This window comes from Cyprinodon tularosa, unplaced genomic scaffold (assembly GCF_016077235.1).
Source record: "Cyprinodon tularosa strain WSP-4 unplaced genomic scaffold, ASM1607723v1 ctg1121, whole genome shotgun sequence".
Lineage (NCBI taxonomy): Eukaryota > Metazoa > Chordata > Actinopteri > Cyprinodontiformes > Cyprinodontidae > Cyprinodon > Cyprinodon tularosa.
In genome coordinates this window covers 85,890-102,220 of record NW_024037918.1, presented here as the reverse complement: position 1 = coordinate 102,220, position 16,331 = coordinate 85,890, and the positions used below count along the sequence as shown (strand labels likewise).

Here is a 16,331-nt window from a genome sequence, read left to right as displayed (position 1 = left end):
AGCAGGGTTAAAAGATTAAAAGACAATGGATCACAGTAACCAACCGTAAACTCTTTTATTACAAACAATACAGAGCAGGAAATACAAATGTATAACATCTTTTTGAAAAACTTGAATTTTCATATAACAATATTAACTTTAGAACCCCTTCCCCTCCATATATCAAAAAGGTGCTTAAATAATGAACTTAACATGCATCTTCCCTTTTACAGGTATGGACCCCAACCCAAATACATCTGGCAGAGCAATTTGTCATCAGTGGCTTCCTGGATGAGGTAGTGCACATGTCCCTCTATTGACAGAGGGAGACCAAGTACTTTATTCCGGCTCTTTATCACCCCTTGGAGACGTTGCTCAATTTCACACACGTGTGTTTTGGCCTTGCAGAGAGAGATCGAGTATAAGTCAAATGCTTTAATCACAGAAACAAATCGTTTTTATAGTCTTGTACCTTTTCATTAACTATCTCCCCTGTCTCATTGGCCTGGGTTTTCACAAGCCCTTTGGATGGTTTGCTCCACTCAACCAGCGGGTCATGAAGAAAAGTCTTCAGCACGCTGAAGGTGTAAAATACAACAAATGAATGAGTGATGAAAGCTTTATTTCTAGATGTGATCAGTAAAGAGAAAAAAAGTGTTTAAAACTGTGCCTACCTCATGAGTGGCTCTCTCTGGTCTCTCATCAGTCTCAGTGTGACTTCACAGGCTTGCCTAAACAAGCCCTCCGTACCCATAGGCCCCATAGCATGGACCATGTTTTGGGTTAGTCGGAATGGTACTACCTCTGGAACGTCAAATGTCTCCCCCTAGTGGATAAAACATCATATATAATAAAATTTAAAGGGACGTGCAATGAAAAAAGAAAACACAACGCAAATAGTTTATTGCAGATAATTTCAAGCATTTTACATGTCCCATATTGTTTCACATCACAACAAAAAACTGCCTATTTTATCAGATAGTTGTGCAACAGTTAGGATAGCTCAAGTGGTAAGTCACCCGTCCTGCAAAAAGGAAGGCTGGGTTCATGAGCTGCCAGGTAAGACCCTTCATGCTAATTCCTGCTTTGGGGAGTGGCGTCTAGTGGTTAGGGCATTGCGCTTTGAATCTTGAGGTTCTGAGTTCAAGCCCCACTCCCACGAACTGCCAATCTGGGTCCCTTAACCCACAGCAGTGCAGCAGTGTTGTGAGCCACATTGCTCCAAGGGGTTCGGTTTAATGCAGAGACTTCATTTCGTTGTTCTGTACTTGTGACAGTGTAATGACAAATAATAAATGCTGGAAAAGTATATTTGCAATGCGATGTATACCTGCATCTAATTTTTAATGCTCTTTTTTTTGGCTCAATTCAAGAATTTGCATTCAACCTGTGGGACTAACCTTGTTAAAGAGGCAGTTAAAGTCAACGTGGACACATTCGCCAGTAAAAGAGTCAAAGAGGATATTTTCTCCATGACGATCACCAAGTCCCAAGATGTAGCCGACCATGGACATCACAGCAGTGGAGCGGCAGTACGCAGAGCGACTGCTGTACCTGGATAAAGACACCGAAAAATGAGAACAAGTACAAGTTATAATTTCATCCTCCATATTGGTTTCAGACATCGATTGTCTTCTATTCACATGCTGTAAAAATTGCAGCGTACCAGGATTCAGGGTCGGGAAACGTTCGGAGGAACCACTCATAAAAGACGGGCGGATGCCGGGCACACAGCACCTCCTTGTGGATTCTGAGCTTTTCATCAAAGGGAGCTGTTTTGGGTAAAATCAGCTTCCTCAGCTCTTTACCAGACAGGTGGACACCTGGACAAATACATTAGAATCCTCAATGATTTCAGGCTACAAAACTCTAAGCAATTGAACTTGCACACTTTTCTCAGGTTTTCAAACATTTTTAGATGTTAGAATCCAAAACAAGGCATGATGCAGCCACCACCATGTTTCACAGAGGAGATCGTGTCTATGGTTAGTTTTCTTGAATACAGTTTGCTTTTTAGCCTTTTTAGAGAAGAGCATGTTTGTCTGTGTCTGCTAAAATGCTAATGGAAACAGCAGACCTACACTCTTAAACCAAGAACTTATGGAATTAGATTTTTGTGTCTGAAACCACTGAAAATCACATCTTACAAGTTCATGGCATTTATGCATTGAAAATCAATGGGGATGATCACACCCATTACGATTTTCTGTAAGGGGGCTTGTGTAGAGATGGACCTCAGGTCTATTTTAGTCGGACTAAGCAGCAATTCAATTTCATGGATCTGACAGAAAGAGAGAAGTGATTAAATAATAATAAATAATACAAAATAAAATCTCTGTCTTAAGAGAAAACAGTCAGGTTTGGAGCTGCATACAAAGCAGGCGGGGCAGACTTGGACCGTGTGCAAAGCGGCCGTGATGAGGATCAATGCCCCCAAATCCGAGACCATGATCTTGAGCTGGAAAAGGGTAGAGAGCCTTCTCCGGGTTGTGGAGGATGTACTGCCCCTACTTTAGGAGTTTAAGTATCTTGGGGTCTTGTTCACGAATGAGGGGAAGATGGAGCGGGAGATCGATAGGCGGATTGGTGCGGCGTCTGCTGTGCAGCGTGCCCTGTACCGGTCTGTTGTGGTAAAGAGAGAGCTGGGCCAAAAGGCAAAGCTCTCAATTTACCAGTCAATCTACGTTTCTTCTCTCATCTTTGGTCATCAGCTTTGGGTCATGACTGAAAGAACGAGATCCCAGTTACAAGCAGCCAAAATTAGTTTTCTCAGTAGTGTATCTCGGCTCTCCCTTAGAGATAGAGTGAGGAGCTCAGTCATCCGTAGAGGACTCAGTAGAGCTGCTGCTCCTCCACGTTGGAAGGAGCCAGTTGAGGTGGCTCGGGCCATCTGGTTAGGATGCCTCCTGGACGCCTCCCTAATGATGTATTCCAGAATGCACCAACCGGGAGGAGGCCCAGGGGGAGGACATGCTGGAGGGACTATGTTTCTCAGCTGGCTTGGGAGCGCCTTGGGATTCCCCCTGAGGAGCTGGCCCAAGTGGCTGGGGAGAGGGACGCCAGAGCCTCCCTACTGAAGTTGCTACCCCTGCGACCCGACCCAGGATAAGTGGAAGAAGATGGATGAATGGACTTTACCCAAGATCAGGAGGGAAAACCGATAAAGTAGAGAACCTCATTGAGCCTTGCAAAAACGAGGGGCAGTAGAGGAGAGCGCCGCTTAATGGAGCTTCGGTTTGTAACCGTGCTGGTTGTTTTTTTAAATAACATTTCATAATCTCTTCCAGTGAAATGTGAAAAACCGTTTTAATTTTTGGGGCACAGATAGAAAAGTGAAAATAATATATATATATATATATATATATATATATATACACACACAGATCGGGATCTGCTCACCCTGTGTAGTCGGGTCCCATCTATACACACTGCAGTCAGTGTGACAAAAAAAAAAAACATTGTATCGGAGATAAAAAAATTTGGACGCAACGAGTGTAACCTGGGCTTTCAAACAGCAGGTTTAGTGATAACACTGAGATCAAATTAAGCATAAGGTTTCTACTGACAATGGTGTCTTCTAAATCAAATAAATCTCCACCTAATTTCTTGGATTTAAAACTAAAGAATTTTCCTTCAGCTTCACTATTATTCTATTCAATAATAATTTAGTAATCCCAAAAGGAAATCAAATTATGCTCATCTCTGTACTGATTTAACACATAAAACTCTAATAACTTCCACTGAATTTTTCGGTTTTACAAAGATTGCTTTTAAGCAACAGTCATTTTCCATCCCACCTCGCTCTTTGTACAGTTTGGTGAGGATGTGTCGCAGCCCAGCAGTGTTGTTGACCCACTCGATGATGCCGCACTCCTCGTTGAGTGGAATCACAGCGTAGGTGCGGATGTGGAGCTCCCTTCGCCTCGACTCTGCATCTTTACGAAGGCACTACACACAGAGTGAACAGAGATGACGGGAGGATTGTTACATCTTAGCACGTTGCTAGAGACAGCGCCTATATTTCAGACACACACCTTGTTGATGAGACAGTTAAACTCCATCAGCCTGCAGTCTTTTCTTAGATCGTCTTTAGGTTTACACATCATGGTGTAACTCTGGCCATCGGAGCCCTTCAGACTGATCTTCTTAGGCTTCTGCAGGGAGGCCAAAATCTCCACCTGGCATCAACAAACCCAACTTTAAACACATTTAAGGTGCAACCAGCTCTTCTCCTGCGTACATTAATACACAGCTTCTATATTTATTAGACAGATGGATACAAATGTTTTTTCTAAAGTTGTCCAGACCTGAAATTTTTTTTTTCAATAAAGATTTCACCCCCACCCCCTCCTCCCACACACACACCACACACTTACAGCGTCTTCAAAGCCGTCCAGGTAGGCCCAGTGTCCGGGGAAGGCGTCATGCTGTGTGTTCGCCCCGCCAGTAGAGGGCAGTGTCGGGATGAGGACGGACTGCAGCGGGATGAGGATCTGACTGAAGCTTGGCTCCTCTACCAGACGTTTCAGCAGCTTGAAGTGAATGCTCATGCTAAGGGTGGTGCTGTTACCGTCCACCTGGAAAAAAAAAGAAAAAAAGACATTCCTCTCTAAAATTTCAATTAGAGACTGACACAGGAGTGGATTTTCACTCCTGTCCCGTCCCACTCCCACAGAAAAAAATTGTGTCCCGTCCCGATCCCGGGCCAGAGTAGAAATCTAAATCCTGTCCGTCCCACTCCTGGTGAAATTACTCCCACTCCCATCCCGCTCCCATTAAGAATGACTCCCGCACCACTCCCATTCTCTGTCGAAAACCTAGGACGCGTCCTTAGGAGGCCAGATTCGAAGTACGATTACGTCATAGTGCGGCGCTGAGGCCTGGTTGGGTTCCAAGACTCCTCGTTATGCGGCCTTAAAATGCGTCCTTCTTTTAGCCCGATTTGAAGGACGGGTGTCGATGTATCATCGGTATCCTTGGTTTACCCAGGATTCATTGGGAGACCAAGCAAGCCGTGATCAGAGGAAAGGTTACTTGGCGCCGAACCGTGGTGAAAATTGGAAGTTCAGTTTAATATAATCCAGTCTGTGAATAGTTCTGTCTGAAATGAATGAAAATAGTTGTTTTAATGGTTATTGAGTCAGATATGTGGCGGTAATGTTTGATTTATCTAAAGGTTTTTATCTGTTACTGTGTAAATGGGTTTGGCTGTAATTTAAGGACAGATTCTAATATATCTGCAGAGAGGGGACTATAAATCTGATAGGAGTTTTATTTTTTTATTGCTGTTTTGCACAATATGCTTAACTAAGATTTTTTTCTTGTTTAATATTAGAGACTTTGCAGATATGTTTTTAATACATACATTGTTTAGATTTACTTATATCTTTCTACCCCTTTTATAGAATAGAATAGAAAATCCCTTTATTGTCCCACAATGGGCAAATTTACAGCAGCAGAAAGATTATTGAAAATGGTCACACAAATGTGGACCTTAGAAAAATGTATAAGAATAACATAATAGGGAAGAGTAAAAAAAAAAAAATACAATTCTGTAAAGTGTTTTAACAATATAAAACTGGAGAATAATTAACCAATATGCAGCTATGGACATTTTTACAGTAATGGATATTTGAAAATAGCAGCAACATCAGAGATGTGCAGAATGACAGCAGCAGGTTATTTAACTGACTAAGGTTTCTATCATTACATTTGATTTGATTTGTTCCTGCTCCCGGTGGTTGGAACCTTTATACCACTCTGGATTCTCATCAGTCTTTGTTCACTTTACAATAAAAAATAAATAAATAAACAAACAGTTTTGGAAACTTCGGTTTTCATTCTTTTCCTGCTTTGTGTGTCAACTTTCGCGGTTGCTAAGCAACAGACCTTACGGCAATAAAACCCGCTGAAGGGTAGACCTGGTCGAATTCACAGCCCAAACTCTTCCGGTCTCCTTGTTTTCACGGACTTCAAAGGATCCAGTCTAAGTAGACCGCGTCCTTGGAGGATGCAGCCCAGGTTTTCGAACAGAGCCCCATTGTTGTTGTTTTTGGGCGCGGGTGAAAAACTCAGAGCGGAATCACTGTTGGTTTTTGGGTCGTGTAGTTTTTTTGACTCGCATTATAGTGTAGGCTTAAAGAAAAAAAACTACAAAATGGCGCCGCCGCGCCAGTACTGGATTTTTTTTTCTTTCCATTTCATTTTATTTTTTGGCATTGATCCTAGTTTTTTTTTTAGTCATATTGGTTTGCTCCCGCTCCCGTCTGCTCCCGTTAATGTTTAATCCTGTACCGTCCCAATCACGTGATCGTTACTAATACTGACTCCCATCCCACGGGAATCCCTTGACCCATGGGATTCCCGAAAAAATGTCAGTCCTAATTTCAATACATCACACACTGTCTTAGCAAAATTACTACATTTATTTCCCTCCTTTTAAATAAAGGTTTCAACCAAATCCAATCTTCTGATGACTTTCACATCCAATAAACATTCTCTCCATCTTACACTAAAATCTAACGATATATAAACTCAAATTTCAATTGTGCATCATCCCCCCCCCCTATTTTTGTGCATTTTTACCGGCTTGTTGCAGAGCTCAAGCAGCTTGTCGGTGAGTCTGTTAGCATCTCCGATAAATTTCTCCAGGGACTCTTTCAGACTGATGGCTTTCTTAAGGATCTGATTGCAGCGGTTCATGCGCATTGGGTAAGAAGACTGAAAAACAAACAGCACACACGGGACATTTATTAGAGCAGGTAACTTAATAAAACTGCAGATGCTCGCTAACAGCTGTTCAAATTAAAACTAATCAGACTCAAAGGTGTCTATAAAATGTGTGGATATGTTATAAGACAGTGAACGTTGAGTGCAACAGAAGAAAGAAAATATAAATGACTTCAACAGGTAAATGACAGGTATTGGGGAAAAAAGTAATGTTTTTCCACAAACATTATGCTCAAGTTTTATGGTAGCATTTTGCACCGAGTCAAACTTTCCAGAGAAAGATCAGATGAAATGTTGATTATTGCAAAGGGAGAAGTGCAGTTTAACCTTCATAAAGGATCTCCTCTGTACTGTGTTCAAGTATTAATGCAAATAACAAAAGCTAAAATAACTTCTTAGCTGAGAGGAAGGTGTTAGCAAAGAAAGGGCTGCTTAGTTATTAATTAGAAAAACAGAATGGTAGCTTTGGAGAAAGCAGTATTTTGTTTGGCTACCTTAAAGGAAAACCACAGAATCATTACTGATTTGGCTTTGACAAACAAGAATACTATTGCAACTAAGACTATATCTGAAAGATGCAATCCTTAAGAATTAAGGTTTACCTCTTGGATGAAGCAACAAGCGAGGAAGGGAATAAGGAAGTATACAGGTAGAGAAGAAAAAAAAGGAACCAGATAAGAAGGGGAAGAAAGGAGGATACAAGAAATAAAGGAACAACAAAATATAATCTCAAATGAGACAAGGCTTGAAGTAAGGTAAGTCAGACACAAGAAAAGAAAGGAAGGTAGGACATAGGGAAGGATGGAAAGAAAAAGTTACATAGTGATAAAGATGTAGGAAAACAAGGAAGGAATAAATATATAAGGAATAGAGGAACAGAAATTAATATATAAATAAGGAGGGACAATATAGGAGAAAGGACTGAGAAGGAAATAGAAAAAGAAAGGAAGATGATTATTTATACAGGAGTAGGGAATAAAATGTGGATAAACAGATATTTTTCCAGAATATTTTCTTGTCAGATCAAATTCGAGTCTTCTCCAGATTGTACCTTTATTGATAGTGGAGATGCTATTATCACAAAGCCAAAAGATATTGCTAACCATTTAAATGACTATTTTAGTAGTAAAGTGGACAATTTGAAAAAATTAAGAACAAATAAAACAGACAGGTTAGAAGTAAATAATTTGAAAGAATTTATGAAAAACAAGCCCTGTAGTTTTGAATTTTCTAATTTGAATGTAGAAATAATAAAAAAAATAATTAAAGTTGTATGTAAAGACAAGCAACCAGGCATCAATAATATAGATGAGAAATTAATCTGCCTAGCAGCGGATTATATTGCTGATCCAATTTGTCATATTCTGAACATCAGTTTAAAAACGGCTATTTTTCCACAGGCCTGGAAAGAGGCTAAGATTATACCTTTGCCTAAAAAAGCTGTTTTGTGGTCCTAACAGTCGGCCAGTAAGCTTGTTACCAGCTTTAAGTAAGATCTTTGAAAAAGCAATTTTTGACCAAATACAATCTTACATCTAAAATAATCATTTAACAAATTTCTAGCATGCCTATACAAAAGGATACTCCACAGGTACAGCATTAACCCAAATGACCAATGATTGGTACACCATCAAAAGATATGTGGAGTAGTCCTATTAGACTTTTCAGCCGCATTCGATGTGATTGATCATACACTGCTTCTTGAAAAACTTATGCTGTATGGTTTTAAACCATCGGAATCATTTATCAGATAGGTCACAGAGTGTGTATATAAATTATAGTTTTTCAAAGAGGGTGTCAGTAAACTGTGGTATTCCACAGGGCAGTTGCCTTAGGCCAATTTTATATGCCATCTTTACAAATGATCTACCATTAGTATTAAAATATGCTAAATTAACAATGTACACTATATTGCCAAAAGTATTTGCTCACCTGCCTTGACTCACATATGAGCTTAAGTGACATCCCGTTCCTAATCCATAGGGTTCAATATGACGTCGGTCCACCCTTTGCAGCTAGAACAGCTTCAACTCTTCTGGGAAGGCTGTCCACAAGGTTTAGGAGTGTGTTTATGGGAATTTTTGACCATTCTTCCAGAAGCGCATTTGTGAGGTCGCACACTGATGTTGGACGAGAAGGCCTGGCTCTCAGTCTCCGCTCTAATTCATCCCAAAGGTGTTCTATCGGGTTGAGGTCAGGACTCTGTGCAGGCCAGTCAAGTTCATCCACACCAGACTCTGTCATCCATGTCTTTATGGACCTTGCTTTGTGCACTGGTGCACAGTCATGTTGGAAGAGGAAGGGGCCAGCTCCAAACTGTTCCCACAAAGTTGGGAGCATGGAATTGTCCAAAATGTCTTGGTATGCTGAAGCATTCAGAGTTCCTTTCACTGGAACTAAGGGGCCAAGCCCAGCTCCTGAAAAACAACCCCACACCATAATCCCCCCTCCACCAAACTTTACACTTGGCACAATGCAGTCAGACAAGTACCGTTCTCCTGGCAACCGCCAAACCCAGACCCGTCCATCAGATTGCCAGATGGAGAAGCGCGATTCGTCACTCCAGAGAACGCGTCTCCACTGCTCTAGAGTCCAGTGGCGGCGTGCTTTACACCACCGCATCCGACGCTTTGTATTGCACTTGGTGATGTATGGCTTGGATGCAGCTGCTCGACCATGGAAACCCATTCCATGAAGCTCTCTGCGCACTGTTCTTGAGCTAATCTGAAGGCCACATGAAGTTTGGAGGTCTGTAGTGATTGACTCTGCAGAAAGTTGGCGACCTCTTCGCACTATGCGCGTCAGCATCCGCTGACCCCGCTCCGTCAGTTTACGTGGCCTACCACTTCGTGGCTGAGTTGCTGTTGTTCCCAAACACTTCCATTTTCTTATAATACAGCTGACAGTTGACTGTGGAATATTTAGGAGCGAGGAAATTTCACGACTGGATTTGTTGCACAGGTGGCATCCTATCACAGTTCCACGCTGGAATTCACTGAGCTCCTGAGAGCGACCCATTCTTTCACAAATGTTTGTAAAAACAGTCTGCATGCCTAGGTGCTTGAATTTATACACCTGTGGCCATGGAAGTGATTGGAACACCTGATTCCAATAATTTGGATGGGTGAGCAAATACTTTTGGCAATATAGTGTATGCAGATGACACAACTGTCTATGCATCTGCAAAATCAATATCTGAATTAACTTCCATTTTAAATAAGGACTTAAAAATTGTAGAGCAATGGGTTTTAGATTATAAATTAGTGTTGAACATCTCAAAGACAAAAACTTTAGTACTTGGTTCAAACAAGTCTCTTAAACATGACCCAAAGTTTAATTTGTCAATAAATAACACACTCATTGATTAAGTAACAGAAGATAAGCTTCTTGGTGTCTATTGGGATAATAAACTGTCTTGGTCAAGACACACTGAAGCTGTTGTAAAGAACATGGGCAGAGCTTTAGCTATATTGAGAAGATGTAGCAAATTTTTGCCAGCTGATTTGACTACCGGTAAGTTTATAGTAAGAACATAAATAATTTCTCAACTTGACTACTGTCAAACAATATGGTCAAATGCAAAAAGAAAAGATTTAGAGAAACTTCAAGTAATGCAGAATAAAGCTGCCCATGTAGCATTCAATTGTTCTTACAGGACCAGTATAAATACCATGCATTCAAATCTAAGCTGGCTAAAGGTTCATGACAGGGCACTAGCTTCGCTAATATTCTCAACGTGGAAAATCTTAAAACTCCAGAGTCCACTGTTTCTGTTTGTTCAATTTAAGAATAATTTGGACTCTCATGGTTATGCCACGAGGCATGCAGCTGAAGGACCATTTGTAATTTCTAGGGCGAAAACAAATTTTCTCAAATGCACCTTTATTTACAGAGCAATAAAAGAATGGAACTTGCCATTAATTCTCATAAAAATTGTACATAAATCTGCTTTTAAAATGCAACTTAAGAAGTTTTTAGAAGCAACTTATCTATAAATGAAATAGTTTCATATTCTAATTTATTGTAACTTATTCATAAAATGTTAACATTTTAAATTGTAACTTTCCCCTTTTCTATGAATGTTCAGTCTTATTGATATGTATATGATATTTGTCATCTGTCAAACATGTTTATGAATTTACATTGTATACTGTATTTTAATGATGTGGACCCCAGGAAGAGTAGCTGGGTGTAACGCACAGCAAAAGGGGATCCTAATAATAAATAAACAAATAAACAAGTAGGAGTCATAAGGATCATGATGCTAGAAGATGCTGTAGGCTTTATTGTTAATAATTATGCTTATTTTCTATTTTAACACACTTTTAAAGCTCAAAAATGACCCACTACTCTACTTTAGTATATCAATTAAAACAAGGAACCCTTTGTGTCTCAAATAGTATCTGGAGTAACATGAATGTTTGCTAAAAAGAAGTTAAGCAGATTTGAAAGTCTAAAATAATGTAGTGACTGTGGAGGAAACCAACCTTGGAGACAGCCGTCATCAGCCACATGGCCTGTTGGGGGTACGCCAGGAACACTTTGGCCACGATCTTCATGAGCACCTTGAAGACATCATCGCTGGAGTGACACACCCTGGAGATGAGCTGGGAGAAGGCAGTGAGGAACTGGTAGGGAGCCAAGTTAGAGCAATGCTCTTCCACCACAGTGTTGATCTTCCCAAGCTCCTGTCGCATTGCGCGGTCTGTTCGTCCAGCTGTGGGGGAAAGATGTGAACGTAGTGATCCACTACTGGCAGGACTGTTCTGTGTTTCAGTTGCCCTGGCAGCTCACCTTTCTCACAATCGCACACTTTTGCTCCAAAATCCAACCAGAGGGAGAGCATGCGAGGCATGGCCTGATAGATGTACTGGTTCCCAAACTGCAGGGCTCTGACAGACAAACCATGTTAAAACCATCTTAGGATGCTTAAAAGAAACACAGAATACAAGAACCTACTTTCCAAAGAATGTGACGATGTATCGGATCAGGTTCCCCTGCTTCTCCAGCTTGTTATCCGTCACCATTGGCATCACTTTGTCATAATACTTAGCGAGGTAGAAGTTCCCATCCTCCCACTCTGGGAGAAGGTTGGTCACATCCTACAGAGCAAGAGAAATAACTACTAGTAAATAAGAGTTTCAGAGGAAAAAACTCCACAAGATTTAATGCGTTAATGAAAAAAAAATATCTGTTTGCTGAGAAATCATAACACCCTGGTGGGTCTCTGTAATTAAAAGGTTTGAAAGCGGATCAAACCTTGTAAGCCTTCATGATTGCATTGGACTCAAAGTTCGCTGTCTCCTCCATGAAGCGGCCAACTAGCAGCATGGCCTTCCCTTTAATCTGCAGGTTGTGAGGGTCAGTCAGCAGCTGATCGTCTGGGAAACACTGAGCCACGCCCTTTTGGAGGACAATCAGGGCCTGGTGCACGTCGCCCTGATTACAGTGAAATAGGTTTTATAGATGGAGATTTTTCCTCCAGAAGTGCAAGTTTTTAAATGTTTCTAGTTTAACAAACTGCAATTACAAGTAGTTAGCAGTAGTTTCTTTTTTTGCATGAAGCCTTAAGATCTTCTGCTTGTTGTATTCACAGGTTGCTGATACCTTGGACCACAGCCACTTGGCTTTCTCCGTCACCAGTTCAGCCAGGTTTGTGTCGTCTGCGTTGAGCAGAGCATTGAAGGCCGTCTGGTGGTGTCCCGCCTTCCTGGCGACCCGGGCGCTCTGCAGCCAGCACTCTCCAACCAGCCCCTGACATGCAGGTCTGCAGACCAAAACCCAAGCGGTCAAACCTCACACAGTCAATAATCTACCACAGTGATCCAAATCATGTAAGGATGAGCCACTGCATCAATTTGCAAACATGGTGGGGGCAGTGCCATGGTCTGTGGCATTTTTCTGCCATTAGAACAAATCTTCTAATCAAACTGGGTTAAATTGGTATCCTACTGACTTTGTCCTTTGATGTGTTTTCATCTGAAATTCCATCAAAGATGAATTTTAAGGGAAAATAATCCATTCCAACATTAGAATTCTGGCCCAAGCTTCCCAAATTAAAATATAAAATAACTCACGTCACACTAACCATTTTTTAGGCAAATATTTGATATAAATTATGCCAAATCCTTGTTAACAGCAAGTTCCCTTCTAGCTGGAAAAGGGAGACTCATCCAGATATATCTGTGGTTTTCTTTGAGCAAGTTTAATTCATTGAACTGAAAACCAAAATGTGTAAAACGAGTTGGCCTTTCCATTCCACAAATGGAAAAAATAATTTAAATGGGTGGTATTTTAGGATTCCTACACATTTTATTACTAATTTACTCATATTTCAAATATTTTTTTTTAAATGCAATTTTCTGTTCCTCAGCATTTAAGTTTGAAACTTTTATTCTGTTACAGAATTAAACAGTTATCTGTGGATTCAACAATAAAGACCAAGCAGAAAGTGTGTCTCTGTTTTTTGCCCCTGCTGATTAAAATGTTTTCAGATTTTAATCAGCTTTAACTGTTGGTGGTCAAATAATTAAAGCATCTTGGACTAAGAGTGGATTCTTTATAGAGCGGTTTGTGAACTGAAGATGTTTTAGTGTTTTACATTCAGTTTAAGAAGAGGATTTTCAGTTTGATTTGGATTTAGACTGGAATTTTTCCCACTGTTGAAAATGTCAACGTGTAAAAAAGAAATAGATATGAAGAGCAATATTTGAGGTGGTAAATCAAAAAGAAACCATCTATATTGAAGGTGAATTGATGTACGTTGACTAATTTATTATGCATTATTAGAATATGTTTAAAATAATCTGTAAAATAAAAAAAAATGTATAAATCCATTGGCATATTATTTTGAAGCTGTATAGTAATAAAACAATTTCTGGTAGAAATACATAAAAACACTGAAACTATTTTTGCTTTAAGTACACTTTTTAAATTAACTATCTTTATTTTGGGTAACACAGAATCTTTGCCTGACAGCACAAAATATGCTTTTGAAATTCTGATTACAGCCTGCAAAAAAAAAAAATAACAGTCACCATGCACTGGCTCCTCCTTTATTGTTTTATCATTACTTCAACAAAAAAACAAAGGAATGTTGGAATATTCTGTAATTGTGATCTTGCATTTCCTGTAACTTTCTCAATGTTTCAAAAATAAAGAATTTGAGAAAAATAACTGGGTGGGCGAGACATTAAATGGAATGTTTTGATTTTTTTTTCTTAACCCAGTAAAGGATTTGACTTCTCCTTAAAAAAGCCAGAAAAGATTTCATGTGTTTTTAAAGACTGTTTTTTTTATTGTATGTTAAAGCTCTTTGTCTTTTTAAAAAGAAAAGCAATTGTAGATCCTTACTGAGGTCTGAGGCTGAGCAGGGCACGCCGCAGGGCCAGGATCGGCTCCTTGGCCCTGAAGGAGTTCTGAGTCATCTCCAGTCGATTTGACCAATGAGGAGGCAGCTTGGTGAGGCTAGGGGCGGAGCCGTCTCCTGTTTTCTGCAGCTCAGTGAAAGCGTGCTCCAGCTCACTGAGCATGTGGAGCCTAAACACACCGTTAGATGCATGTCAGACTCACAGCTTTATTAAAGGGGAACCATTTTTTTTTTTTTTACATTGGCCTCTTGATTTTACATTATTACATCATGATCGACTATATTAGTTTTGTGTCATTTGGAGCTGTTCCAAAGATATTCGGTTTTTGTTATATCCAAGTAACGTTTTCCTTTGGGCAATGAGTTGAAGGCACAAACTAAACTGTTCATAATTTATTCTTTATGGTACGCCACCATTCATAACATGTAGGTGAATTACTGTCCCCTACGCATCCGCGGTTATATTTTTTATATTTACATTTTTTTTAAACAAAGTGGAGTGTGTGTGACGTCATCTGCGCACCAGACTGGAGTTGTGAGAGGCAGCCCAGCCCACAGGCGGCGACGCTCTACCCCTTCTATTCATTCTAGCTAATCTGAATCGTTCAATTCCATTTGGAGAGCGAGATCGTCTGTGGTAGTAGCAATAGACATCTTCCAGGCATGTGAGTAAAACTAGCAGCAGTTCAGCGGACAGGAAGAATGAACGGTAGCTGGCGCGCGCGGATAAACACTCCGCTTTGTTTTAAAAAATATATAAATATAAAAAATATAACCGCGGACATCAGGGGGACAGCGATTCGCCTACATGTTATAAATGCTGGCGTACCATAAAGAACAAATTATGCACAGTTTAGTTTGTGCCTTTAACTCGTTGCCCATAGGAAGACTAGGAAGACGTTACTTGGATATAACAAAACTGAATATCTTCGGAACAGCTCCAAATTACAAAAGTCTAATATGGGTGAGTAGAACATGATGTAATAATGTAAAATCAAGGGCCCAATGTAAAAAAAACAAAACAGTGTTCCCCTTTAAGAGTGGGAAGAAAACAGTTGAAGCTGCAGACCTGACGATGTACTCGTATCCCCTCTGGTAGGTTCCACACTCGTAACTGGCTGCTGACAGAGGGACGACCTGCTCTTTCCTCACCAGTTTCAGCTTTTCATAGAAACTCTCTGCATCCTGCTTATTTGCTGACAGCAGCAACTGTCCGAGCCGCACGCCCCAGGTACACGACTGCTGGTCTGGACAGTTAGCTTCTGTTACAAGCAGATTTTTTTCCAATGCAGTAAGAGGAATCATACTTTTTTCCTTTTTTACCTGTAGTTAAATAATCTTCTAACAAGTCCCATTTCCCAAGCTTCCAGGCAGCCTCCACTCTGTAGGTGTTCAGCTCTGATTTCCACTGCTGCCTAAATGTGGGAAACATTTGGAACCTAAACAAAAAGGCAGCAACCAGGAGAGCAGGACATACGTCAGCGCAAGTATGGGTCTTACTTATTGGCCAGTACGCCGTTGACCTGGGTGATGACTGTGGACAGCTGTCCCAGTCCAAGCATGGAGGTCATCACTCCATGATAGTGACCAATCTAGAAAAGGAACAATTAAAACCTGTTGTGGTCAAACCAGCTCACACAGAACCTTTAAAAAATATCATTACCCTTCAAACCTATTTTGCCTCATAACAACCACAAACAAGTTCATTGGAGTTTTTTATTTTTAAACAAACAAAAAGGGAAGCATAATGATGGAAAAGTTAGTGGTTGTAAGTTAAATCTCAGCAGGGTAGAAACCTGGTCTGACTCCAGCTGTATGGCCCGGTCGTAGCAAGCCGTGGCATCTCGCAGTAAACCGATGCTCTCATGTTCAAGGATCTGTTCTCTCAGTGATGGCTCCTCCCTCCTTAGAGCGTTGACCCCCCTCACTCCGTCAGGCTCATGCATCGCCGCATACAGCGTCTAGAACATTTCAGGGATTTATAAGGATGCAGAGAGCGGCACTGGGGCGTGTGTCTGACTAACTGTGTCAGTCTTACCTGCAGGAAGCTGAGGTGGTCTTGGATCTTCTCATTGTTTTCCATTATGTAAGCTTCAAAGTGCATGAGCGCCCGGGTGTACGCTCTAGATCGCAGGGAGGCTTTGGCCAGTACGTCCTGGGGAATACCCTTCAGGAAGGTCACCACACGCTGATAATCACCACTTTCTGCTGCGGGAAAGTTCAGATTTGATCATAAAGATGGTCACATTTAGTA

General features: G+C 40.7%; 1 protein-coding gene across 3 annotated transcripts in view; it reads right to left on the bottom strand.

Moving 5' to 3' along the window:
* Nucleotides 1-30: 30 nt before the first annotated feature.
* Nucleotides 31-16,331, bottom strand: part of atr (ATR serine/threonine kinase) — a 34,081-nt gene continuing 17,780 nt past the window's right edge. For 2 of the 3 annotated variants that reach the window (XM_038300722.1, XM_038300721.1), the window contains exons 29-48: nucleotides 16,116-16,282; nucleotides 15,874-16,038; nucleotides 15,578-15,669; nucleotides 15,401-15,492; nucleotides 15,147-15,324; nucleotides 14,062-14,247; nucleotides 12,316-12,475; nucleotides 11,968-12,147; nucleotides 11,668-11,810; nucleotides 11,503-11,600; nucleotides 11,196-11,425; nucleotides 6,565-6,699; nucleotides 4,356-4,556; nucleotides 4,014-4,157; nucleotides 3,777-3,927; nucleotides 1,646-1,802; nucleotides 1,380-1,533; nucleotides 654-805; nucleotides 452-557; nucleotides 207-380 (exon numbers count right to left, since the gene is read on the bottom strand). In XM_038300722.1, the coding sequence (XP_038156650.1) occupies nucleotides 207-380; nucleotides 452-557; nucleotides 654-805; nucleotides 1,380-1,533; nucleotides 1,646-1,802; nucleotides 3,777-3,927; nucleotides 4,014-4,157; nucleotides 4,356-4,556; nucleotides 6,565-6,699; nucleotides 11,196-11,425; nucleotides 11,503-11,600; nucleotides 11,668-11,810; nucleotides 11,968-12,147; nucleotides 12,316-12,475; nucleotides 14,062-14,247; nucleotides 15,147-15,324; nucleotides 15,401-15,492; nucleotides 15,578-15,669; nucleotides 15,874-16,038; nucleotides 16,116-16,282 (3,065 nt within the window). Of the gene's footprint in view, nucleotides 381-451; nucleotides 558-653; nucleotides 806-1,379; nucleotides 1,534-1,645; nucleotides 1,803-3,776; nucleotides 3,928-4,013; nucleotides 4,158-4,355; nucleotides 4,557-6,564; nucleotides 6,700-11,195; nucleotides 11,426-11,502; nucleotides 11,601-11,667; nucleotides 11,811-11,967; nucleotides 12,148-12,315; nucleotides 12,476-14,061; nucleotides 14,248-15,146; nucleotides 15,325-15,400; nucleotides 15,493-15,577; nucleotides 15,670-15,873; nucleotides 16,039-16,115; nucleotides 16,286-16,331 lie in introns of all 3 variants that reach the window. The other variant, XM_038300720.1, reaches the window with a different exon arrangement.